Below are 27,398 nucleotides of genomic sequence, written 5' to 3'. Positions count from 1 at the left end.
AAGGAACCTTAAGAGAACTGTTTAAATTAACTTTTTATTTTCTCTAATCATTTTACGAAATCTTGTTTTCTTCTTTTTCTCTTATTTACAAAAAACGCAAAATACATCACTTCTACATTTTAGCTTACTTTTTCTTGAAACGTGTTCACAAGGCTAGATTCTTAGAACTCTCTTAGATAATGACCGGGTGACAAAGTTGTTTCAATGGATTGGAAAAGTGTTCTTAAATAGTGTCAATTCAATAATTCAATAGAGGAAGACATTTAATTTATACAGAAACACCCAAAGCACAAAGACTATGAACACTTTCTTTGGCTGCAGAGAAAGCACGCAGACAATAAATGTTCTCCTGTGTGAATATCTCCTTTTTACGGTATACTTAGATGACCTACCATGGCTTAAGTTTAACGAAGTTGTGTAAATCTTTCTATAAATAAGGAAATTTTAAACTTCTGACCGTGACAAGTAATCTTTCACTTAAAGCAACTACCGTGTTGCGAAGAAATGCTCACGGTAGGCGTCGAATGACGACCCAACTTAACGGCTGCGAGGTAGACTGGGTATAAGGAAAACACTCAATATAAATAGCGAGGGTGTGAAATTACAGATGACCTTTCCACCTCATTGGGTAATGAAAAAACTGCTTTAGGAAATTTTACGCCTGTTTTGCACCTTTACTAATTTCTAGTTGCCTGCCTTCAGCGCCTTCCCCGTTTTCACAACAAGTCACGCGGTTGAAAGAAGACTCTTTCTCACTCACCCCTATGACCCTTTGTCGGGGTTACCACACTAAAAAATATTTTCTCAAGGAAATCGAATTGAAGGGAACTTCTTTGGGGTCACGTGCAAAAATCAAAACTTCGTTTTAAGCTTAAGAGCTTCATTATTTGAACTGACATTAAAGCATGTGCACTAGTTTGCATATGGCTTCTTCCTCCTTTTCTCTCTAAGCACTTCATAATTTCTTCCTACAAGGGAACCGATCTTGCTTTGAATTAGAATTCGCTCGTCTAGATTAACCCTATACTAGCCATTTTTCCGGTCTTTGGATTAATTCAAAGTTCTAGACAAACAGTACTTTCAACTTTCTCCCACAGTCTGTTCAAATGTAGTTTCTTCCGTTGTAGTAATCGATTGTTCTTCGCCATCAGCGATGATAGTCGTCGTTGGGGACGTGACGATCTGTGTGACGACATTTGATTGTTCTACGCCTTCCAGAGGAACTTCAACTGTCCCGGCATCTTGTTCGGCTGGAGCTGATTCGGGGTTTAATTCAATCGATTTCTCTTCGGGGCTTGTTTCGACTGGACTTTCTTCTGAAACCGATTCGACAACTTCAGCAGGTTTCTCGTCAGGGATAATCTCGACAACTTCAGAATGCTTCTCGTTGGTCGGAATAGTGGGTTCGTCAGCGGTTCCTGGCTGAGATGCCGGTTTCTCGTCCTCCTTCGTCTCCTTTTCTTTCGTTGGTTGTTCCGCCTTTTTCTTGGGAGCAGCTTTCGCAGATGGTTTCCCGATTGGAGTCCCAACGTTCGGTTTCCCGCTAGGCTTTGCCGATTTTGGGCCAGTCACCGTGGATTTGGCACCGGTAGCATTCTTAGCAGCCGAAGATGGCCTCGTGGTTTCTTTCTTAGTGGTGGTCGTAGTAGTTTTCTTATCACCGCTCTTCACTTGAGTCACCGTTCTGGTGGTAGCAGTCTTCACAGGAGCGACACCACTCTTAGTTGAAGAGGTCGTCTTTTTCACGGTCGTTGTTGTAGTGGTTGGTTTTGGTTTCGCACTTTGCGGTCGTGAAGTAGGATGCTTAGCGGCACCGTCTGTTTTGTCGCCAGGCTTTGCACTCTGAGGTCGGCTTGGTTTTGCAGCAGCGGGTTTCGTTGCAGGTGCGCTTGTTTTCAAAGGCGTTGGTTTGGCAGAAGTTGGTCTGGAAGTTGTCGTCTTTGGCGCACTTTTCGGTGGACCAGCATCCTTCACGTCTTTACCTGGGACCTTAGCGCTACCTGGTTTCGAGGTAGAAGCAGGAGGTTTCTTTGTAACCGCACTACCAGGTCGAGCCGTGCCCGTAGTACTGGTAGCCGCTGATTTCATCGGGGGGCGAGCTGTCGCAGCACTCTTGGGCCTCTCTGGTTTCTTTTCCTGGTCTGCCTTCGCCGCTGTGGTTTTAGCTGCGGGCTTCTTAACACCAGGAACCGTTGAAGTTGTCGTCTTCGTGGCTGGGGCTTTAGCAGCAAAAGAAGCCTTGGTAGCTGGAAGTTTGATGTCTCTTTTCGCCGCTAAAGTGGAGGGCGCCTTCGTAGATGATGACGTGCTTGCAGGTCCTGTTGGTTTCTTCGTTGCAGTTGGTTTTGCCGCCGGGGCTGCTTTAGGGGGAGACTTCGTCGTTGCAGTAGCTGAATGAGGTTTTGTTTTTGTACCTTTTTGAGCGCGTTTCTCCGTTTTAAGAGCCTCGCCTTTCGAAGGCTTTACTGTTTCTGCAGGCTTGGCTTCTGTCTCCGCAGGCTTAACTTCTGTCTCTACTGACTTAACTTCTTCCTCCACAAACTTCACCTCTGACTCTTCAGGCTTGGCCTGTTCTTCAACAAGCTTAGGTTCAACCTCCGCAGGCTTGGCTTCTTCCTCAACAAGCTTGGCTTCATGCTCTACAGGCTTGGCCTCTTCCTCAACAAGTTTGGCTTCATCCTCTACAGGCTTGGCCTCGTCTTCAACTGGTTTGGCTTCATCCTCTACAGGCTTGGCCTCTTCTTCAACAAGTTTGGCTTCATCTTCTACAGGCTTGGCCTCTTTCTCGACAGGTTTGGCTTCATCCTCTACAGGCTTGGCTTCTTCCTCTCTAGTCTTGGCTTCTTCCTCTAAGGGCTCGGCTTCATCCTCTACAGGCTTGCCCTCTTCTTCAACAAGTTTGGCTTCATCTTCTACAGGTTTGGCCTCTTCCTCAACAGGTTTGGCTTCATCCTCTACGGGCTTGGCGTCTTCCTCTTTAGTCTTAGCTTCTTCCCCTAAGGGCTCGGCTTCATCCTGTACAGGCTTGAACTCTTCTTCCACGGACTTAGCTTCCTCCTTCCCCTCGTCCACCTCCACTGAAACGCTCTCGATTATTGTAACAATTTCTTCCGAGCTTTGTTCCTGCGTGGTTGTCTCGTCACACACACGAGAGGCTTCATTACTCTCTCCTTCCAAGTCGACCAGAGGTTCCTCACTGGGAATGGGCTCTTCGACTTTGGCAGCTTCTTGCCCAAGTTTTGGAGAATCCAACTCAGATTCCAAAGCAGGATCTACCGCAATGGACGGGACTTCTTGTAAGTTGTCATTCAGGACAGTTTCGTCGCGTTTTACTTCTTCTGCCGTGTGGATTTCTTCAAAGGAGTTCGTAACATCTCCTTCTGCAACTTCAGGCAACTGTGCTTCAGGCATTGTGTGTTCTTCAGCCGTCGTGTGCGGAGACTCGATCAAACTGTCTTCCATCCGAGCTTCTGTAGACTCACCCAATTCTTTGTCCGGTATCAAGTCCTCCAGAATAACCGGAGGTGAAGACTCGACCGTAATTTCTTCTGTCTTTGTTTCCGCCGATTGTGAGTCCGCTAGTAAGTCTCCCAGGTCAATCCGAGGTGTAGATGCAACCTCAGTTTCGTCTGGCTCAGATGAAATTTGTTCAAACCCGTCGGTGGTCTTCGGCTGCTCCTCGACTTTTTCCGGTGTACTAGTATCGATCGAAATCAGTTCGTCCTGGTCTGGTGCTGTAGCAAAAGGATCAAACGACGAGATATCTATAAGATTCTCCCCATGAGGCGCAGCTTGGTAATTTTCGGTCCCATTCATCGGACCACTTTGCAAATCCTCAGTCCAATTAGAACCATTTACGTGATGCATAGAGGGAAAATCGTCGCTGGGCCCGGATCCGTCAACATCGTCCGAAACGATAGGTTGTGAAAGGTCTTTTTGCAAGGTTACATTCCCTAGCAAGTCTTCGCTTGGGGCCGCGGACTTTCCCACTAACAATTCTTCAGTTTCTCTGGACTGGGTTTGCTTCAAGTCCGAATCATTGTTATTAGCATTGGAAGCTTCCTGCTGATCTTCGTTCACTCCTCCGTCAAATGCAAGAGATGAAGCGATGTCCGCCATGGTACAAGTGTCGCTCAAACGCCTTGAAATTTTCTTGCCTTTCACCGAAATATCTGGAGATGAGGTTCTCCTACTCGAGCCAAATATTCCCTTGTCAAAGCGACTTTTAAGCTGGTGGAAAGTCTTGCTAGTGAAGCTGGCGGGTCTTGTAGCTAAATTCTGTGACACGGAAGACTCGATTTTACGAATCGCGTCTGTGATGTCCTTCTCGTCGCTCTCAACCAGGGACAGCTTTTTCTTTGGCGTGGATTGAGCTGCCGATAGCTGGCTCAAGCTTCCTTGTGAGGAATAAACTGGCGAGTCTAGAGACGGAAAAAATTAAATATTAATACACCCTGACAAAAAAGCGATTGCCATCAAATATGTACATTTCTCAAAGGCCGCGTCGCACAATAGTAATAGTGAAAAGCTAACAAGGGAAATTCTTGCGGCTCGCGCGATGGGTGCATTACGGGAATTATTTACCTCTGATAATTCCAATTTGCTCTTTCTTTTTGACCTTTTCGAACAGACTGTTTCTGTTGCCGCTGCCTGCCGATATAGAGTTTCGTGGACTGGCAAGAGCTTGAGAACTTGGCACACTTGGATTGTCAAGACCTGCAAAAAACAAACCGAATCTTAATAATCGCTGTTGTCGGTCAACATACTGCTAACGATCTGATGGCAACAATTACAGAGCTGTTTTGTGAAACAAGTGAACCCACCGCAAAGTAACACACAACTCCCGGATTTTATTAAAAACCGCATGCTATCACTTTTACCTCGCCGTTCTATTCTCTGACACACAAAGGAACAAATGCGACCGTAAACAAAATATCACGCGGAGTTTTAACTGAACCACGCAATGTTGTTTAAATTAAGAGCAATTAAAGTCTTCTTGCGTCTAATTTCCTTGGGAGATCAAATCGTGAAAATGCCAAAACAAACTGGTCAGCTGTAAGGACTATAGAGGAAAACACATACAATGCCAAAACAAAACGAAAACGAGAAAAGTTATAAAACTCAATTATTATAATAAGCGCAGGCAAACCTCCAATTCAGGGCGTTTCTTGATTTCAAATTAGGTATACTATACTAACGATATTGGCCTAGACATAACATATAGTCACTGGTGGTAATTAACAACTTTTGTACTATGGAACCGGCTGAAACTACGTTTTACAACTAGAACACATCAAAAAAACCTTATATTATACTGGATTCAGCTGACAAATGTTGGCATTTAACCAAGAAAATAGTGTCCTTCACTCAGTGGCAAAAGAGTAGTTTGATAACTTGCAATTACTCAAATTACCACCTCACATTAAAATTGTAAATAGGGCATCTGAAATAACTTTGAATTAAAACGTTTTTTCTAAACAACACCAAGAATAATTATTCCTGAACTAAGTCACCAGCCCACACAGTACAGTGAAGGTGTAAGGAAAATCTCTGTCAGTTACCACAAATACAGCAAAGACAATGAGAATAATAATAATGAGCCTTAGGCTACTGTTTTAATGATGGCTTTTGGTTAAACTTGAACTCAGTGTAAATAGGTCTTAAGCAAGGTCACATCCCAAGCTGAAAAATTCACCCCTAAGTCTTAATTGCACAAACTTTTCTCACAGCTCTTGCACCCTCATGAGGCCCTATTTTTGGGATGGGATATTCAGGTAAAAAAATGTACCTGGATACATCACATTTCAGGGGCACCCAACGGATCGTTTCGGTAAATTTTCTGTTCAGAAGGCCTTTAATCCCCTCTGATTTTCTGAAGAGAATTGTCACCTCGAACTTTCGTGATATGAGAAATTTAATGTCTGTTGTTTTCGAACTATAAAAAATGTTGTTTTGGGTACCGAAAAAAGGTCAGCTTTCATTTTCGGAAAGGCGATAAGACCTAAGGTTTTCGGGGAATGGACAAAAAAGCCCTAATAAATTCAAGAATACTCAAGTTCCCCTAGAATAACCGAACAGATAAAAAAATTTTTAGTGCAACCTAAAATTAACACACAGAGCTTTAAAAGTATTCCAGATAGCCTAAAACTGCGTTTAAAAGCATTTGAGAGAAAACGGTCGTTGGGTGCCCCTTATATTTGGGAGAAAGATTAATGAGACGTGGGATACTTGGAGCAGATAACCCAGGATATCTAGTACAAATCTTTTTAGCTTTTGAAAGATTAAATTATCCCGATACAGGATACTAAGGCCAAAAATTTACAGGATCTGAAATACTCAGGCCCCCCTACCAATGAGGCCTCCTCTGTGTGATTTCATGTGTGTGTGTATATATATATATATATATTTTTTTTTTTTAATTTTTTTAATTTTTTTTTTTTCATGTTAGCAGGTTTGGGAATTTGTTAATGAGAAAATTTATAATTTGCATTTTCAAAGCAAGACTTGGTGGTGAAATTAGCTAGTCTGAACATGGCATGTATAAGGCCTATTATTTTTTATACCTTCACCCTTAAAGAAAAAAAGAATGAAACTTAGTTGAGTCTAAACACTTTACAAAACAAGATAGAAAATTCCATTTATATCATATCTAGTATGGCCATCCAACATGATGGTAACAGTGGCCTTACTACAGCATCAGTTTTGCCAAGAGCTTGCCAACTCCATTCTTTAAGAAAACCCAGCACTTCTACACATGAATATCCAGTGTTCAACCTCATTTAAGGCCTGATATTATCAATGCTGTAACATGCATTTGCTAAGCTTACTTTTAACTTCTGTCTTTGCCCCTGTAATAGAAATCAACTATGCTATAACTGCATATAACTTCAGGACAAAAAAAGTGATTGGTTGTTGGGAAAAAAACATTTTCCAAACGTTTTTCAAACCTCCACAGCACCTGTGAGACTAATCTACGATTGGGTCACTTGTGGTTTTTTTAAAATAACTTGGATGAATTCTCAGTATTATTTTGAATGCTGTTTTTGTTTCAATTGTAATAATTATTTGGAGCTGGGATTGACAACAAATTGTTTCCACACTCCCCTTGAGAATATCTATGGGAAAATTAAACTTAGAGACATTTCAATTATTAGCTGAAAACTATGTCCCATCTGGGTGTGGTTATTTGCTCAGTCTCAATAAACATTGACTGCAGCCTCTTATAGACTTATTCAACAGCCTTAAGATTACCCTTAAATATATTCTGCATGTGTAAAATCAGACACTATTTTTCTCTGGCTGAAAATACTTAATAAACTGCAATATAAAATTAATTATATACCAAAAACCTTTCAGACTTAAAATGACATTATGATGAAAACATTTTCATTTGAGGTCAATTTGGTGCCAAGTTAATGTTAAACAATCTTACAGAAATCAGTCGAGAAATCTGAAAAATATATCGCGCAAAGTTAATAACACATTTCAAATTATGGTTGACAAGCTTGATATTGTAATTACAAATTACATTGCAAAACAAATACGACAGGGTATATTGTTTACCACAGAAGAGGGCAATAGTTATAATACGCATTCCAATGCAAGTTACAGTATTTCAAACTGAAAATGTATTAGGAGCATAAATAACTTAGCAGTTATTTTTTAATGAGGTTCTTTCTCCATCGCGTGTTGAGGTGTGATTATGCGATGTACTTTAGTATCTACATGCACATGGGTTTGTTTTATTCTCGGCTGCTGGTGCGACATATTGCAAAACTACGTTCAAAGAATTCAGGAGAGCACAATTAGGAGATCATACTTCCTTCATACAGTAAAACAGCATTCACTACAGCTAACAGAACGTCTGAAAGGAAGTCTGCGTGAAAATTTGCACGCGCTGATGAATAGAAAATTACGGCATTGGCGATTTCACGCCTTCCACTTTCACTTTATTATTTTGTCTGGTGCGTTGAAACGCGATTCGAACTTCTTCCACGCGCTAAGAATGCAAGCGTAAGAGAAGCATCTACAATCATCGTGACCAGATTCAGAGTCAGTTGATTTCAGACTGAGATTATGCTTCTAAGACGGACAAGTCATTCGTGTCCGTGAACGTTACATGACTCGAACGATATTGCGATCACAGCAGGATGACTCTTACAAATGGCGATTGGCATGTTTTTAGATTAGCATTCAAGGATAAGAAGCAAAACCTCAAGTTTACGTAGTTCGAAAGAATTATAAAATCAATCAACGTTCCTCTATACGAGGTCCAACCCAACTACAGAGAAACTTAACTATCTGACTTAATCTTTCACAACATTTCAGCATCGTTTATCTCAGCGAAAATCCCTGACTTGAAAAACATCTGAGACGGAGAGCGCCGATTAATAAAGCGTAAAGAAAACAAAAAAATCTTGACTAATAATGTTTTACCTTCAAGGATGATGTACTGAGAAAGACTGGTCAGGAACAATGCGGCAGAAAGATGAAGAAACCGAGAGTCAGACGACTCCAACCGATATACAACCTCGCAAATAAGACAGAACTTCTTTTATTACGATCGATCTAGTCGAAACGATCTTGGGCGAGTCAAAGAAGAAATATTGATAGCCCAAGGGCGTGTTGTGGATTTCGACCAATCAAAACATCAGAATGACCAAAGCTGTCAAAATAATGTCCAGATCAGCTGTATGCAAATTACAATATTTTCATCGGAAGCTTGCGAGCCAAGTTTTTGAGCTTAAAAAAACATATTTCACTTCCAACTTTTTCTCCTTCGCTAGCAGACATCGTGGAAGTTCTATTGTTGCATTTTTCTTCCAAACGCGTCGCTGTGGGTCTGGAAAGATATATTCCCACGCTGTTTCGATCTTTGATGGAAAGAACTAAAAGAAGGTAAGTTAGGCTACATAACTTCGTCACCTGTCATTCTGTTTATAAAAGTTGCTGAGGTAAAGAGAACTGCAAATTTTAATTTTTTTCCTGTGACGCTGTGCATTATATTTTAATCCATGTTCAATATCGATAAAAAATGAGTCAGCCAAATCATGCAAGTACAATGTACTGTGCCTGGCACTATACAAATTGTACTGATTTTCTGAACGATCGGATTGATCACACAAAAGTCGAGATATTGTCGCACCCGTTTCTGTTCACTTCAAGCGAGCAAAAAAAAAAACAAAACATTAAAATCCATTTGGAAATTCACTGTGATGAGCAGCATCGGAACAATTTTCTGCTTCATAATATAAGCTTTAGATGAAGAGCAGGTTATTGATTGCACTTGTGTTAAGTAATGATTCCTAACTAATTAGAGATGTTCGTATAGTAAGCGTGAAAGTATAAAATTAAAACCAAAAAATGTGACTCCCACAACGTATTTATTTCGTGGCGATTCTCGCCCATCCCCTTCATTCACAGCCTGTGAGCAGAGTTCCGAGGTGGAAAACTCTGTTTATGGGGTAATCCAACCATATATACGTGCAATTTTTTTGTGAGAAAAATGATTTTTTTTTGTTCAGTTGAGTTCAAGACCTATATTGAATTTTCAACGGAGAGTCACTTGCTCTCAAAGAAAGATTGACCTAATTATAATCAGTGGCAATATTTGCGAAAAATAAATTCAAGATTAATAAATATTATGATTTTATTTGCCTCTGGTACCTTGTTTAGAGGGTACATGGGTCATGAGGTAATGCTCCAATGTGTCCCATCCTCCACCAATACGTACCAACATGTGATCATTCAACATCTACAGTGGATATACAGATATTAAAAAGTAACAATATCTATAGATCAAAGCATGATAAAAAAAAAACTGTGTGCCCTGTGTTCTGCAGACCATATGGTGCAAATGGGAGCTGGGAAACTAGAGAGAAAATAAGTACATAGTATGCATCAAAATTTCTTTCCCATCTCCACTCCACCTGCTGTTCCTCCTTATCTGATGAACCTTAAATAGCAGCCCATTTATAAAAAAAAAACTAAAACTGGTAAAAATAGGGTACACTACACACATGTGAAATAATGTAATATCCAAGAGACTGATTAAAGTGCTTTAAGACCCTTTAACGTTTTTTTTCTAGAATGTAACAGTTCCGGTCTCCATAATGATCATCTTGGTGCACAGGCAGGGATGAATACCTCTTACTCTGGTAAATATACCAGTCCATATTTACCACATAGATGGGTAATGAAAATAAGACTAAGATGTTGTATTGAACAGTAGCTATATTTTTATTCTAATTTCTATGCCTTCTAAAGGTAAGCAGAGAGATGGGAACTCATTTTATAAAGAACAAAGTTCTACTCTCAAAATGAGTAAAACAGCAAAATATAGAGAACCTTTTGTTAAAAAAACCATTAGTAAAACTGCTATAAACTCCCCCCCCCCCTGCCCCTACCAAAAAAGCCCCCTGTTCCCTCTGATATCAAGCTGTCTTAGCACATTATGGTCAGAGAATTTTAAAATTTTCATTTTGATGACTTATTCTGTCTTTCTCCTCAGACTGAAATTGTATATGGCACTACTCAATATCTCCCCAACCCTTCACCTTTCAAACTGCCCCCAGGGTTCATCACAGGACATTTATAGCTGGTATCAATGCTTACCCTAACAAACATGACTCGACCAAGAATTATGTATTTCCCTTCTTTTAGACGATGAACAATCTTTATGTTGTAGTCTTGAGCAATCTTGCACACCTACATCAATAATTGAGACAAAAAAGGATTTTAGGAGAAAGCATGGATAACCTAAAGGACAAACAAAATTTTTTGAGTGGTGGAGAAAGACTCAGTGGAACTTAATAAGGAAATAACCGAAAGCCCCCCAAGGAGGGTAACATAGTAACCAATAGATCTTTTGTAAAAACACAAGCTATGGATTCTGTTAATTATTCCCCCTCCCTCAAGTTACCTCCATATCTCACCCCACCCCTACAAGTGGAGATCATCTCTATATATTGAAATAATCTGCCAATAATTTAGGCAACTCTCCTGGTAATTTTAAATGCCCTATTTAATTTCAAAACGTTTTTGGATCTCGATTTAACACTTGGGTGGTACAAATAATATTGACGTTTTGGTTATTATGTTCAAACATAGATGCTCTCGACAATATATTGGATTCAACTACTATCATGCAAATAAAATTATTTTCTTAATTAGAAAGCTATCATTTGACAGTCGCATTTTTAAGAAATACAAGAAATTGTTTCAGGGACATGTTATAATGTACATAAAGGCTAACATCATTTTTATGGGGATCAATAAAAGGTTTCGCCTTTGCGAGATCCATTTCTCAAAATGAGCGTTGATTTTTTTTCTTTTGGTATTGAATTGATTTTCTCTAGAAGGGAAATAAAGTGCATTGCAGAAATGGTTAAGTTAATTTCAGAGCCATTAACTTTGCCAAAAGAACTTTTAACCTTGATATGACGTTATTATTCGTTTACCGTTTTGTAAAAAGCCTCCCGGCTGTTTACAGGCGACAGATGTTCCTAATTTGCCAAAAAGTGCACGATGCTAAAATTAATTTTATTTTAGTATCAATATAAAACCTATTACTGGCATAAAGCTGAACAATTTTTACAGCTTACAACTAATTATTTCCGTAATCCAATTTATTCTGAGAAATGTGGAGTGTTCGCCCGCTAAAATGCTGCATTTAAGACGAGACGTGAGGCGAAAGGTGATATGTTGTTGTTACCCGTTATCAATCCATCGGCATAAGTTGAGTAATATTTGCATAATTCGTGGACAGATGAATGAACATGTAATATTGATAAAACTGTGCTCCTAAATTTTTATTTAAGTTCTTGCCTCAAAAAATATTTTTCTTCAATATTGTGACACCAATTGGTAGTATGTATATATGAAATTCAACCCTCCTAACTAAATAAACTGTGCTGAATATTCTGCAAACACTTTCTTGAAGTTTCATCCATGGCATCGTTAATTAGAAGTACTTCAAATTTTGTTAACATGAAATTTAACGAAAATAGGCGTAACAACTTACCTGTTTATCTAATTCGGATTTTGGTTCCGTGCTCTCCAGTAGAGAAGGCAGTTCTTTTGTCTTTGGCCGAGTCTTTGGAGTACTTTTTTGATCTTTTGGTTTCGGTGGAGTTTGTTTTCTTGTCACGGCTGTGGTTTTCTTTATTTCCTCGGGTTCTTCCACAGAAAATTCCGTAAGGCGGGAAGCCGAATTTTCCCCTTCTTCTTGATCAAACACGGAGTCAACCCCAGAATCTGAGTCCAGTGAGCTAGGGCTTTGAATTTCTGGCTGATCTGTTTGCTGAACTTCAAGGTTGTCAATTTCAGTCATGTTGTTTATTTTCTCCACGTCCAACACTTGCCCTTGTCCGTTAGTTAATTCCATATCACTGTGTGCCTCGTCCTCTTCGATTTCTTTCTCCATTTGAATTAACTGCGGCAGCTCATCGAGATCAAACTTTGATGTCCTTCTAACAATCTCCATTAGGCAAATGATTACACCTCTGCAGCCCTCTCTGTAATCATCAACCTCCACCACATCGTTCGATTCGAACAGTATGGCTTCGGGAATACCGTGACTTCGACACCATGTGAGAAACTGTTGCACATTTTCCCGGGAGCGAAATAGTTTGATCTCTCTACCACACTTACTCATGGTGTGATAGCGAAATTTCCTCCCAGGCACGGGAACGTTTTGCTCCCGAGAGTACAACTCCGCTTTCTCTTGTATGTAGTTCGCAAGTCGACAGAGTAACGATCCATCTTCTAAAGCGTAGAAGAAAAACTCCGGAGAGATAACCACGTCGGGAAATAACTTGGCTAACCACTCGCTTTCGTCCTCCATCATGGCGTAAAGGAGCTCGTTCTCTTTTTCCCATCGCTTTACACTTTGTATGCTGTTAGTTTTGAGCCTTCGAAAGTTGGCCCTGTTTCGAGGAGTTACAGTGACCGCGACTTCTTGCGTCGCTGAAATCATCGTTGGTACTGTCTGATTTCCGGTAACCCTCTTGAAAATTTGTTCAAATCACCATAATACCTTGTTCTTTAGATCTACGGCGATCCTTGCTCTGTTGCGTCGTTACTCCATCATCGTAGTTTTAAACCTGTTCGATGGAACTGATCTTTCAAGACGACCACTCAGCGATGTTCATTTCGATTGTTGCATGTGAAATAGCAATTCCGATTTGCCTGTTAAATAATTCCCACAGACGAGAATATTAAATATTGTTTATGACAGCTAGGGTGACACGATGTTTTCTTTTCTGCTCAATTTCATGCACCGCAAACCCTGTTAATTCTCTCGAGAAAATTGCCAACAGGAAATATCAGGACAAAAATTCCAGCTAATAAACACTCCAAAAGCACAACCAATCTATTTATAGTCGTGCGATAGCTTGGCGTATATTGACTCAACACAATTAGCTACAATTTATTCAGTTGTTTTGTGGCGATAAAAGGTTTGGAATAATATCCCAATTTGAATAGCGTTAGAGTCGTTCGTTCCAAAGAATAGCCGACGACAAAAACATCAATCGATTCTATTGTTTCGTCGAAAACAAAAGTCGATCTCAGACGAAATTAGAACTTATCTGTTTCCAGAGGAAAGCCAGTCCAGTTTCTACTTCTGTTCGTCAGCGCTAAGAGACCACTGCCGTTTATAAAAATGTCAGGTATTCACGTCAAAACAAGACTTATTAAAGATGCATAGATGAGTGCTGATTTTGTTGTCCGAGAGATCGTTTGGCCTTGGACGTCTTACAACAGGTTCTATCTTGTAGCATTCAAAAAAGACACGATCATTCGCGACCCTGCAACCGGAAACAGCGGGTATTCCTTTTCATAGACCGGAAATGGAACAAGCGGAAATGACGGTTGTATTGCAGAATCGTGTGATTTGGTCACACAGTGTACAGTTCTTTATTTTCCTTGACATGTCAAATGACGGGTTAATTGTATTACGGCGTTACTTCTTTTATTTTTCAAGAGGGTAAATAAGACTTTTCAGTGTGTTAACTGATAAATGGGATTAATCTGTCATCAGAAGTGATCGATTCTTCGACTTATGCCTTCCTTTTCAGTTTGGGGATTTTCGCTCTGGAGCTGTTTGGAGCCATCTTATAGAGTCCTTATAGCGCTATCGTCTGCCACTGGTGCCTCGTGACTATCAGATTGAAATCACGCCAAGAGTTACACTGTCATGTTAGGGCCAGGCAAATCTCATCTTCTTTCCCATTTGTTGACAATTACATTATTACAAGTTTCTTTTTTTGTTATGATGATATCTAAGTATATGACATCACTCTGATCATACGAAATGAGATTCAAATGCTATATTCTAAAAAACGAAAACAGCGGACAAAAGTGAAAATTTCTACGGCTCGAAACCTCACGGATTTCGACCTTCATTTTCAACCAAGAGAAAATGAGGCCAAATTAAAAAAAATCGCTTTCAAAAGGCAATGATGGTAGGAAATTTTGATAAATGTGTGGGCATGAGTAAAGGTGTGGAAAGGAAAAAAGGTAAAACGATACCGACTTGGATCAGACAAAGAGGCAGCCTTGCGGTTGGAATATTCAGGCAAAGGAAATATGAAGCCAGGAAATACAAGGAAGAGACTTCATGACGTCACTGGTCGGACTGGAGATCGAGAGTGCGCGCTCGTGTGGTTGATATTGTACTACAGTTTTCGAAGCTTTTTTCCTTGTACGTCACTGTCGGCTTGAGGGACAACATCACGGTAGCTGAAACTGTCACGATTTGACTAGCCAACGACAATGCTATTTGGACTAAGTTTTGTATTTTGGCCCTCTAAACCCGAATCTTTTTGACTAACAAGGGATGCGTGACAAATAGAACCCACTAGGCTGTGTCCTGTGAGGTCTCATTTAGCATTAACAAAACACCAGATATTGTTCCAGTCACACTACTGAATTAATATCAGTGACGCCTTTGCGGTCGTTAATAAGTACTTGAAACAACCGACTAGAATACTCTGGCGTTTTATTAAATGTGGCGGGGTAGGTGTTTAAAACATGTTGAAACGTACTTAAGTACACAATTTATAATTAGGCAAGACTTTCTCGATTAGGGAAAAGACCATGGATTTCTGCCTTATTCCAAAGCTAAGCCCCCCTTCCCTCCACCCTAACTCTGGCTTGAATAAGGTTACCTCAGAGTCGTACAAATTGACCAAAGTTAATATCGTGTATTATATAGGTGTACTCGTATCCACACATCCCCTCCCCTTTCCCCCTTCCCCCCTTGCTCCCAAGGATAAACACCGTTCTCTCCGTTTCGGTTACATTCGGGCTGAATTTAACGGAGGCTTAAGAACCAAAATCATGACGCACCAAAAAAGTGAACTTCAAAAGGAGCACGGCGCAATAACCCGCACATAATGTTTACCAAAGCACCTCGCTGTGTACACACATGCTAGGTCGGCTAATTAGCGGTCAAACAAAGACTTTGTCACCCCATGTAGGGTGTTGTCCATAAACACTTACTCTGTTCCCATGAGAAAAATTAGAGAGACAGAACGAAAAATTCAATGAAAAGTTAGAAAACTTAAACTGTCTGGGTTTTGAACATGGTCCAGGTTTATAACCACAATTGAAAGTATCAAGGAAACCTGATGATTCGAGTTTGGGACTGAAGTGGTCAGTGAAAAAATCCTATGGTGTTGTACTCCGGATCAAGTGGTTCAAAATCAAGCCCGGGCTCGGGTCATTGTGTTGTGTTCTTAGGCAAGACACTTTACCCTCACAGCGCCTCTCTCCACCAAGGGGTACAAAGAGCTGGCGGCAATTTGCTGAAGAAACTTGACGAAATGTTGTGGGGTATTAAACGTACGATAGACGGCTTGCATCCATCTAGGGGATTAGGGATAGTGCTAGTCGCTTAACGATAAGTTCCGGCAGCGTGGGCCTGGAGCCTAGGTGCGACTTATGTTTAGCTAACTAAGATATCTGAAAGAAATAAGTTCCAATCGTCTTCTTTCTGAAAGATCCAGAAACCAACAAGGAAATGAAAGGGAAAATATACTTCAAGAAATTAATTGTACAAAAATATGATTTATTCACTCTTTCACGCGCGGATAAAGTATACGAAATCTACAAAGATTTGAAAAGAGCATGAAAAAGATGATGCGCTATTTTGCTAAATATCTTTGCACACTTTCTATCTACCGTTTAATTCAAACAAGTTTCCCTATGGTGTTCTACGATTGCTCTATAGCGAGTAACGGTTAATCAGCTATTGTCGTCAAACTGTCGGTGTTTTAGTTATATTAAAAATGATGATCTACTATGTTGTCATAATTGTCATGCTACCCAAGTCACTATAGAAAAGAATTTCATTTTAAGTACATTATTTTGTCTCCGATCGCACGCTTCTATTTACATCTGTCTAGGTTACTGAATGCGAATATCTTCATAACGGGAAAAAGAACGTCTTAGTCTTAGCCATATCTGCAAATAAAACAGGGAATTTATTAGAACAGAAGAACTAAGTGCTGTGTACTGTAAATGAGAAAAACCATGAAAAAGGCTTTCTCTCCAAAATTTGTGACTATTATTTTAGGAAGGAACGCTACTTTGCATAAACGACTACAGTTGTGGTTAGAATGTATCCACCGCACTCCCAACCTTTGAATATCACCACACCTGTTTATCAATGCTTCGAAATACTTTTGTGTCTTTTTTCCCTACGAAACACAGGTAAATGAACAATGCCACGTTACCAACTGGCTGTTGACCTCTTTCCGATGGCTCATAGCTCAGCTGTGTTGGAGATGACCATGCAATTCCCCGGTGTATGGCGATTGACAAGACTGAAGGGAATAACCTAACATTGTTTCTGATAAAAAAAAATCATGCCATATTCCAAGCTGGTTCCATCTTACCTATCAGAAATAAATAACTTCTTGCGCTGTGCCCGGACTCTTGTCTTTTTGTTCTCGTTCCTTGTCCTCCTCGTCTTTAGGAAGCAGGCGCGCATGGCGTTGAGTACGGGGTGATGACAAGTGAGGCAAGTTGTGTTTGAGCCTGCTGTGCTGATGGTCAGCTTTAATCTGCTGAGGCGGTGACGTGTCGCCTCGTACGGGCCTAAATCGAGCACTTTTGACAGCACTGAAGAGTTTGTAAACAACATTTATATTAAAACAAGTGTCGTTTGCTATATCACATTCCCACAAAAGAAAAGAGAGCTAGGCTACAGGTTTAGAGTCTTCATTGGTGTTAAACGAAACAAGGCCAAGAAACATATCCTGGTTACATCAACCTTGATCATGATTATATTTTAATAGCTTACCTATCGCTGTCTGTTCCGGCTTCAGCCTGTTGAAAAATATATCCGCGAACGTGAACAAGATGTGGTCAAATCAAGGGACATTTAAAGTGACCCTACCAGAAGATATGCGACAAGCTAAACTTGAGAGCCCAGTCCTGTTAAAATTACTGTCGTTCGTTTCCTAGCAACATCAGAACTAAGAAAACACTAGTTTATCAGAGGAATTACTGGAATTTGGATATGGACCAAACACGTAAGCGTATTCAATGAAGTACATCTGTATATTAGAAAGCATAAACCTTTGCAATACCCACTGTGTGGAACAAACACCAAGGTGATTATGGCTGGACCCCTACACGAAAGGATTAATCTACAAAAATTCCGAGCTCTATTTTACATACGGTCTACTTCATTTGTACTTCCTTTGTTCCTAGGGTCAGGGGCATTTTTGACATTTCCGTTTCACAGTGATCTATTCTTTTTCTGGATCAATCTCAAGGAACGCTGCAACCATGGCAGACCGCCTCACACTTACAAGGAGCAGCCAGTGATATATCTTGTTTTAAATGACTTTGTAAGTCGCTGGTAGCTTAGTTAGCTCTTAGTTAACCAGTTTGAATCTCTTACATTGATTCAACAACAGGACTTGGATCATTAGAATAATTTCAACAACAGGACATAAATCTCACCTCTTGTCCAGGCAGAGGTGAGGGCGTAGGAGTTTGTGTAGGCGAAGAGGATGCCGAGTCTGAAGCCAGATCACCTGAAGGAATATTGACATCATAATTACAACTACTGGAGATAAGACACAGTGCTACCCCTCCCATGGCGTAATGATGACTAGCGATTATTGATCAGCAGCCAGACTGACCCTCTTTTCTTACATCTTAACCTGCTTAATCTGAGTCAAGCAAGAATTTTCTTCTTTTCCTTTTTCCTGGTCATGGCTGGTTTGTTGGCTGCGATTCAATCACTGTGCTTTTACCCAGAGCCACACAACTCAAACTTAATATCAGTTTCCTAAACAATTGCGTATAATGACAATCAGCAAAGATTCGTAGACCCACCCCCCCCCCCACCCCCACCCACAAATTCTTATACCTGTAGATCCAGTCTGTTCCATATGCTCCTTACTGCTGCTTTTGGGCAGAAACGACCAGCCTCCTCCCCCACTGGAACGTCGCTTGTGTTTAGTCTTTGGACTCGCTCCAACCACGGGACTAACCGCACCCGGAAGCTGTCTTGACGGAAATACCATCCCAGGTCTCTCAGTTCTCATGGAGCTCGCTCGGTTTATGTTGTCGGGTTTTAGTTTGGTGTCAAAACCGCTGAAAGTCTCGGCCCTCTTGGGTCCTCCCCCGGGCAAAGCCAGGGACGAGGAACTTCCTTGAGTATCACTTTGGGCCTCTTCTGACGAGGGCTCCTCGCTGGACAGTGTGGATTGCACCTGCTGTATAGCGGCTACTAAGGACTCCCTGAAGTGAAACAACGACAAGGAAGTCGCAAATGAGTATTTTTCTGCGAACTCTAGACAATTGTGACTTAACAACTCAGCTTTTCTCTTTCTTGTTACTTAAGATGAGTACCGGCAGGATGAAACGACTCAATCTCGTTCCCAGAGCCCACGTGTCTTTTGGTCAGGCGCTGACCAAAAGACACGTGGGCTCTGGGAACGAGATTCGAAACGACTTGGTTGGTGTGGCAGTATTGCAGTGACATAATACTTTGACTAAAACTATAGTCTAGATGCTTGAGACCACAGAGAGAGCTGATCAAATGATCGCTTGTAGGTAGAAAAAGTATTTTTTTTTAAATGTGTTACTTTAAATATGTTAGCTGATCAACATACTTAGCCTTTGCCAGTTCTTTGCTGTGTTCAACATCCAGTTTGGACTGAAATGAAACACGAACAAAACTGGTAAGTACACAAATAACTGACTAAAAAACGCAATGATGAAAAAAAGAACAGTCCACTTAAACGTGACGTTACTTTAAAAACTAACCTTTTCCAGGACTTCAATTTGACAGACGAGTTCCTTTAAAGAAGAAAAACAAAATTGAACATTAGTAACCGCGTTGAATAAACCATGGAACTAGATTCGAGACCCAAGTGCGTACAACGAGCACGCATCTGCGTGATAACGCGTGAGTGAATGCGTGTGCGTGCGTGTCTTCAAGTGTGGAGTGCTCATACCTGCATCTCAGCCAAGTGCTTTCCTCTATCCGCGCATTCAACCTCTTTGTTTTGAATTTGCTCTGTAACAAAAGATAAAATTTCTTGTCATGGCTAAGGCCTCAAAATTAGACCTCAGTAGAGATCGTAAAAGAATAAAGCTAAAGTTCCGCATCCCCAAATAACTGACCAAAAAACTGACCGATCAATATATTGATGTCAAGATGGATGGGTATTGGTCGAAGTCCTTCTTTCCGTGTTATGCCCTGAGACGCAGTCGAGTTCAATTATTACCGCACACAAATAACGACACCAACCTCCCGTTTGGTCAATAAGGGATTTGTTATCTGGCAGAGAGAACAATATTTCTCTGTCGTCCCGCCGGCCTAGGTTCCCACTCATAACGTAGGATCTGGTTCATCTTGTTCGCTGATAAAAGGCAAACTGCAGACGTTAAGTTTTGGTCGCCTGCTTCCAGGCGTTTGTAAACTTAAGTAAGAATATCTGTATTGCCGTGAATTGGAGATTTTTCCTGTTTTTTGATTAATCGATTTAAGGATTACAGGAAATGAAAAAAATAGACGTTTTTTTTTTTTTTTTGTGGCCGGCCTCAAAGGCAAATGCTTACCAGTAAGGACGTTGGCTCTACGGATAATAATCTTCCTTCTCTCCCCCGCAGCTGTGGTGAAAAGACTATCATCCAGGTCTACGGAAAAAAACACTTGGAGTGAATATGACATTTCCTACTCATTTTACATAAATACTTTAATGAACCTGAAAACGATTTTGCACGCAAGGGCTAACTGCATGTGGCCAACAACACAATACTGACTCAAACAATGAAGAAGGACTGCATGAAAAGACAGAAGATAATTTTAATGGAGGCTGAATATCAAACGCACTGAATCAATGTCGTAACAGCCCTTCTTGCAAACATCATTTATTATATATTACAAGCAGTATCGTTGCACTGCGACTGACAGAAGTATTGTCAACCAACAAGCCAAGACTAAACGAGAAAGAGAGCGGGGTGGCCATGTTTTTTCCTCGCGTTCTTAGCTTGTCGCTGTACATTTCCAAAGAAGACAACTTACTTTCCTCCGCAGGGGCGTTGGCCACAGCTTGATGGATAATCGCCATCCAACTAAAGGCAAACCACACAAGTAATGTTAACCACAGTATTGTTTGTTTGAAGGCTGAAGCAAACAGATGTCACGGATGCCTCTCAGTCCTAACGAGTTCAGTTCTTTCTCCGCTTCAGCAGCCATTCAAATTTATCGTAACAAACGAAAGTGTTTGAAAATAAGAAAAGAGTTCAACTGCAACAGGATTGGTTTGGAACATGGCTGCCGTTACGTCATGTGAAAACACTCTATACTGATAACAGCTCTGTAGAGATTCGTGCGCTTTGTTTAGAGAAAGACTGTTTACTCAGTAGGTTTGTTCATTTTATTAAACTTTGTATGTTGGTCGATTGATTGATTGATTATTTATCTGATTGTTGGAATAGCGGATGCATAAGCCTATAAACAGTTCCAGCTGGAAGGGCCAAGAAACAACTGGCTGAGAGTGAAGTAGCCGAAGGGGGAATAGGGTAGGGTTGGAGCGTCTCCCCCTCCTCTCTCTCCCCTCCTCTCTCTCCCCTCCTCTCTCTCCCCTCCTCTCTCTCCCCTCCTCTCTCTCCCCTCCTCTCTCTTCTATCCTATTTCATCCCGCTTTGTCTTCGCCCCATCCTCGACTAGACAACCTGTTCACAGGCTACACATGTATTACAACCCCGTACCATAAAACAAAGAAACAGAGTCGTCGAACCTATCATTGACGAGGTTTCTCTGTATCACAGAGGTTTCATGTCTACAAGGAAATCCACTCACCGTTTCATTTCGTCGGGTGAATCAAAGACTATCTCGTAGATGTCTGGTCCTTGACTACTAGTGCTGACAAGAAAGATGGCCTTCGGGTCGGTAGCAACAGCTCGCACAATCACCTTTTTAAGCCTGAGTATAGGAGCCTATAGATGAAGAGTATATGTCAAGCTTAGATCAATTAACAGTCCCCTGAAAAAAGACCCGATTGACGCATAAGGAAAATTCTCTAACCTTCTGATCTAATGAAAGCAAACTGTACTTCTGGTCTTTTTCCTGAAGGAAAACCAGCATGTCTTCCATAATCAACACTCGGGTCTCTGCAATTTGAAATTGATCAACATAAGTCAAAACTATGGGCACTCTCCATTCGAGCCAAAATTTCGGTTTGCATTTCAGAAATTTCTAGTGGCGGCGAATGCAACATTTCCGGAAAAGAGAACAACCTCGCGGGCTAAACACATATTTCCGAAAATGTCTTACCGGTTATTTCTGTTCCATTTGATTTTCGTCCCAGAATTTCCGGAATTTTTGGTTGAATGGCTCACTTTTCGGAAATTTAACAATTTTCGGATTTTCCGGAAATTTGTCGAGGAAATTTCCGTACCACTTGTGCTCGAAAGTACCGGGTTTTGTTTGAATAGAAAAGACCCCAGGTCAGTTCCACCTCATGAAAAAGAAACAATCCATAGCCAGACCATTCCACCAGGTGACTAATCATCTACCGATCTCAGTAACAAGACTCCGATTCTTCTCGTACCTCCTTTGACAATAAGCCCGTTCGATCAAAATAGATTTTTAATCTATCCCTTGGTGTTGAACAAGTATGTTAGATAAGTTACATTACCAACTAGCTTTCCCTTGTTGGTTTTCCACAGTAAAACACCATCGTGGAGCAGTTTACTCGTGGTCGATGCGAAGTCGATGTTCTACGAAAACAAAAACGATGTTCTTAAAATGGAGCTTATAGTTCCCTTTGTACCAGAAGTCTCCCTTTACGATCATGATTTTCTGTTTTTGCGTATTTTTCAACACAATAGACCAATTTCGAGATGTTAAATTTCAGCCTAAAACAATAGACCCCAGTACGAGGCTCTGGGGAATAACTACAGAATTTGTGGGGTTTATTCCCCTAGAGCCTCGTGCTGCGGTCAATTGTTTCAGGCTGAATTTTAATATATCGAAATTGGTCTATTGTGTTGGAAATTGCGCAAAAACATGAAATCATGATCGTAATTCCTACAGAAAAAGTTTTAGCAACCCCCTGTCCCCCTTTCCAATGTTGGAAAATGGTAAAATACAAACTTGTGTTAGATGAAAGTGATTTGTCAACATTGCACAGGGGTGGGGAGGGCAAAATGTGTAAAGAATGAAGTTTTCCAACCCTTGTGACCAACATTCAAGTTCCAGTCCGATCCTCAGACTACAAATATGACCTAATGATTGGCTTATCTTTGTTTACCTTCACTTTTCCGTTCTTGTATGTCACAGTTCCTTTCAAATCCAACTTCATTTTCATATCTTGTAGTTGCTGTAAAAGAAGATGTGTTGTGTCAGACTTCTGTCGATTTTCAGTCATGTTCAACATCGAGCTACATCTTCATTTTATAATGCTTCTATTGCAGGTCAGCCCGGGAAGTGAGCTATGACACGCTGAAAAATCCACAGAACGTTCAAAGAACTCTCCTGAACTGACATTAAACACTCAGGCCTTGCTCTATTTGAAGGACAACGCCCTCCAGCTTTTACCGCAAAAGACAAATATAGGCTGCGGATTCACACTATTATCCAACCAGTTTGAGTTGATTACTCATAAAATAACTATTATTAAACAGCTTTTTAGGGAAAAAAAATTAACTCTATCAGTCCTTTCGATATCAATTCTCTTTAATTATTAAATATGTTTGTTTAACGTTAGTTCCAAGAAACTGTTGGTTTGTCAAGACAAATATTTCTCCTCGATTGTCTAATTGACAATGAATTTGATATTATACGGACAAACAAACTGCTTTTTACGTACCTTCTGTTTTTCGTTATCTTTTATCGTCTGATCGACACTTTGTAATATTTCCTGCCAATAACAAAACGAAACCGATCAACTTCCAGCACTTGTTCCCAGTTGGCTGGTAAATCACAAAACCTTCCTTACCTTGACAAGGGTCATGGACTTCTTCAGTGAGCTGAAATCCGGTTTGGACTCTGAAAAGTTCAAACCATTTAATACCAAGTTGGAAAGAAAATTTATTCTGAGTGGGTGGGAAGCCCCAAAACACATGTATAACATGTAGTATTATAATAGCAAGCCGGTCTTGAAGTAAATCCGAGCGTTCTGATTGGTTCTTTCTTGGTCGGGCTTTGACATACGGACCGTTCCATCATAAGCCGTAATTTTGTTTCTTTTCGAATGTCATGTAATAAACTACTTACTAACCTATCTTGTTCCAGCCGTACTTAGGAATATTGGCCCACGGTCGTTTTTAAGCGGACCTCGCTGCGCTCGGTCTGTACTGCCACGTCTTTGGGTCAATATTCTCCAGTACGGCCCTCGCGCTCGGTTAGTAAGAGATTAGTTTTGGATCACCACGATTACAGTCCAGTTTATCACAGTGGTAACAAGAAAAGGCATTCGGTGCAATGCGATAAAACAGCTTTGTCTATTACAAACAAATCGTGTGGCACCCGAGATTTCCCCTCATAAAGAATAACCAAAAAAGTCACTTCTCCAGTGATAACATTGCACTGATACATTTACTCTATCCAGGCCTGTTTAGAACACGAAATTGCGAAATGTCACCACAGTGAGCTTAAATGTCATTACGGTTAGCCTAAATAGCGCTCAAGTTAGCCTAAATATCACTGACTTGAAGGTGGTTAGCTCTCAATTGTTGTATGGATTATGACTCATCCTTATCCCACATTGTTAAGTGCCATTTCGTCATTTCGTGTTTTAAACACCTCTACTCTATCCCGGATGTTATGACGTACCTCTGGTAGTTTTGACGATAGCTTCAATCAGTATTGGATACTTGGTGAGCCTCTGGGTGACAAGCGTAATGCACTCTGGGATGGACAGTCGTCGACAGAACTTGTTCATGTTACATTTCTAGGTGAAACAATAGTGGAAGAAATTGTAAAAACAGTGTGTTTTGTCAGCCTGAAAACGAGACGTTTTATGCCCTCCAGGAAAAGGTGGCTACCACTTTAAGTGTTCCTCAAGTACATATATGCCTAACACAAAACCAACAGTATCTCCTTAACGAATACAATTGAATATGTGAAAAATCGTATATCATGTCTTAATATCTCCTTAGATACTAAATATTAATTCCCTTTACTGATTAGCACTAGTCGAGAGAATTTCATTCTACATCAAAAAATGTCCTCCCTTCGTTTTCGTCACCTTTCTGTCTGGTATCGCAAAATGAAACAAAGCAAGTGGGTCTTAATGACGCAAAATGTTTTCTATCACGACTTTGCCTCTTCTCCCACTATAAAAATTGATGCCTTGGCACCATGGCACATGATTAACCACGCTCTCAAATTCAAAATATACAACTGAGAATACACCTACACTATTTCCTTGAACTACTTCGTATACATACCTTAATAAAGTCTGCAAACTTCTTATCCGTTCTGAGTAATTTCTACACGGCAGAAAAAAATGACACGACATAAATTATGCAAATCAACATAAGAAATTCAGAAGAAATTTCACTTGAAATTTATTATTTTTTTTATTTCCTTTTCTCATACAGTTGCAAGATTTGCTTGCCCCTGCAACTAGTTCCAGAACTAATCGAGGAAGGGGCAAGAGTTTATATCAAGTGACTACTGAAGCCATTTTATACGCCGTGGTGATTGAAAGAAATTAAAAGAACTGTGTATCTAACAAATTTGTAAAGAAATTGGGTTATATTGCTACGTAAGATTGCAACTTTGCCTAAACAGTCAAGGCACCGGACCCTTTCCACACCTCAAAGCAGAAAAAACAACGGACATGACCTGTGATGGAAGCTTAGAGCGGACAAGACAAACATATCAAGCAAACAGAGCCTCCTGAAAGCAACGAGCTACTGTAACTTGTTACCTTGTAAAGTTCCACACCGTCCATGTGATTGCTACAAAACTCGCCATACGCACTCTTCATCTTGTCACTGTTTTCTCCACTGAACTGAAATGTGAATTGGAAAAAACGCAAATAACAAACTAACGTTGCTTATTTTTTCACTTGTTGTTATCTACAGATTAAATTCGATCTCAGTTTTAGCATTCCTAACCTGTTGTTCCAGTACATCTCCAACACTGTTCACTACAGTGTCCTCCCCTTCGCTTGCTTTCAGACGGTCTAAGAAATCCCCTGAGAAATGAAACACAACACAAATTTAACAGGGTTCTTTACGTATCATCAAGCCACAGGGAAGACAAGCAAAGACAATTACGATATAACATCACAATAGCTCTTAACCGAGTGATATGAAGCACTGTGTTAGTCGAAATATCATCATCAAAAATCCTTGCCCTTTCCATGTTTTTTACCGGATTTTCCTTGACAGAATTATCAGGTTGTGGATCCATCAAGAGTGAATCTAGTCAGTGTCGAAATTTCTTCAGCTCAATCAAGAAAACTTCCTTCCTCAACGAGAAAGACTCCATGAATCTGAGGCCCAAGATTAATTGCAGTCTCTTATTAAAAATGAAATCGACGAAAAATGTTGTTTTCTCACCATTAATTTGAAGCAGATCATTAAGTCTCGGTAATATCTGATCTACAGTTTCCTGCGCTAAGTAATTCAACATCCCCTTGTAAAATATCTGCAAATGGACAGGATCTTAGTGAGGAAGAGATCTGAATGTTCTAATTCTCAATACTACTAATAATAAAATGATATAATATAATAATAACTTTACTAATACTACGACTAATATGACTGAACTAAAGCTCAAACAAGAAAGAGAATCAGCGTTATATAATTGCCTCCTAAGCAAGAGTGATTATTTTGACTAATAAACCTCCTTAAGTCAAACATTAACACAAACAAAGATAATGTTTGGGCTGTCACGCAACACTTTTTCCTACTAAGTGCTGCGTGACTTTCCAATAACGGCTACGAAGACGACTTTACATGACTTGACTTGACTTGATTGTTTTAAAAGATAAACCTCCTCAAGTCAAACATTAAACACGAACGACGATAATATTTGGTTTGTCAGGTAACGTTTATTCTCACTAAGTGTTGCCTGCCTTTCCAATAACGGCTACGATGAAGACTTTGTCATGACCTTCTCACTGTTTGCCATGACAGTGTTCACTAAACATAATGAAAGGGTTAATGACATGATGGCAATGAACAAACGCCTTCCAACCTTTTGCATGATTTTTAGAGTCCTCACGTGATGGACTTCAGTCTGAATCAGTTCTGATAGGAAACGAAAAAACAAAACGAAATTGTAAAGCATGTCCTACACGATAGCAACACTAGAACTCACCAGCGATGGAGCAATGATTTCTCAAAGTGTAAGTACAATACGTTTTAAGTCTCACCGTGAATGACATCTTGTCTCTTGATGTCCTTTGCTGTCATCTTTTTGAGAATCTACAATGAAAGATTGGCGGGGAAAGTAAGACTAAGTGTTGCTTGGGCTCCTATTCCCATCAAAATAATGTGCAAATGTTGTTGTTCATATAAGTGGTCAATGCGCTAAGGAACACCAAGGTAGTTCACAGGCATGCCACTTAAACTGAAAGAAACAAATATATCAACTAAACATAATAGGCTTAAAAATCCCAACTGGCAGAAGGCAGACCAGTTGGCTATTTACAAGTATGACTGAGGAGTTGAACTAGGGTCTACCGAGAAACAACTCCACCTAAGCGCTCAGAGCGAGACTTGAACCCGCAACCTCCGCATTTCAAGTCCGCGCCCTAACCACTCGGCCACGCTACCTCTTAAAAGCTCTCGTAGATTAAATTTCGTTTCTCTTTGAGTTTACTGGTAGAAGCTTAAAAGAGTGCAGGGGACAGTAAGAGAAGAGCAACAACAACTAAAACTACAACTGAACACATGAACGAAAG

The 27,398-nt window shown here is 40.3% G+C and overlaps 2 protein-coding genes across 5 annotated transcripts in view; both read right to left on the bottom strand.

The window, feature by feature from the left end:
* Positions 1–15: 15 nt before the first annotated feature.
* Positions 16–15,960, bottom strand: LOC145494176 (uncharacterized). Its single transcript, XM_081473638.1, has 5 exons — positions 12,023–15,960; positions 10,615–10,707; positions 9,667–9,754; positions 4,585–4,716; positions 16–4,421 (listed from the first exon to the last, which is right to left on the bottom strand). Exons 1-5 carry the CDS (start codon positions 12,974–12,976, stop codon positions 1,081–1,083), a joined length of 4,608 nt encoding a protein of 1,535 aa, XP_081329764.1. The 5' UTR covers positions 12,977–15,960; the 3' UTR covers positions 16–1,080.
* Positions 15,961–16,051: 91 nt separating this feature from the next.
* The window catches only part of LOC145494154 (rho guanine nucleotide exchange factor 28-like), a 32,719-nt gene continuing 21,372 nt past the window's right edge, over positions 16,052–27,398 (bottom strand). For all 4 annotated transcript variants that reach the window (XM_081473628.1, XM_081473619.1, XM_081473623.1 and 1 more), the window contains 23 exons: positions 26,868–26,919; positions 26,690–26,742; positions 26,050–26,137; positions 25,603–25,682; positions 25,413–25,496; positions 24,928–24,969; positions 24,311–24,428; positions 23,475–23,524; positions 23,346–23,396; positions 22,788–22,856; positions 22,173–22,254; positions 21,560–21,645; positions 21,335–21,471; positions 20,555–20,604; positions 20,089–20,166; positions 19,482–19,543; positions 19,291–19,323; positions 19,137–19,180; positions 18,389–18,762; positions 17,977–18,050; positions 17,309–17,334; positions 16,902–17,127; positions 16,052–16,467 (listed from right to left, as the gene is read on the bottom strand). In XM_081473628.1, the coding sequence (XP_081329754.1) occupies positions 16,905–17,127; positions 17,309–17,334; positions 17,977–18,050; positions 18,389–18,762; positions 19,137–19,180; positions 19,291–19,323; positions 19,482–19,543; positions 20,089–20,166; positions 20,555–20,604; positions 21,335–21,471; positions 21,560–21,645; positions 22,173–22,254; positions 22,788–22,856; positions 23,346–23,396; positions 23,475–23,524; positions 24,311–24,428; positions 24,928–24,969; positions 25,413–25,496; positions 25,603–25,682; positions 26,050–26,137; positions 26,690–26,742; positions 26,868–26,919 (1,956 nt within the window). In that variant the 3' untranslated portion in view covers positions 16,052–16,467; positions 16,902–16,904. The remainder of the gene's footprint in view (positions 16,468–16,901; positions 17,128–17,308; positions 17,335–17,976; positions 18,051–18,388; positions 18,763–19,136; positions 19,181–19,290; positions 19,324–19,481; positions 19,544–20,088; positions 20,167–20,554; positions 20,605–21,334; positions 21,472–21,559; positions 21,646–22,172; positions 22,255–22,787; positions 22,857–23,345; positions 23,397–23,474; positions 23,525–24,310; positions 24,429–24,927; positions 24,970–25,412; positions 25,497–25,602; positions 25,683–26,049; positions 26,138–26,689; positions 26,743–26,867; positions 26,920–27,398) is intronic.

Source organism: Orbicella franksi, chromosome 1 (genome assembly GCF_964199315.1).
Source record: "Orbicella franksi chromosome 1, jaOrbFran1.1, whole genome shotgun sequence".
Classification (NCBI taxonomy): domain Eukaryota; kingdom Metazoa; phylum Cnidaria; class Anthozoa; order Scleractinia; family Merulinidae; genus Orbicella; species Orbicella franksi.
This window is presented reverse-complemented; position numbering and strand designations above follow the sequence as displayed.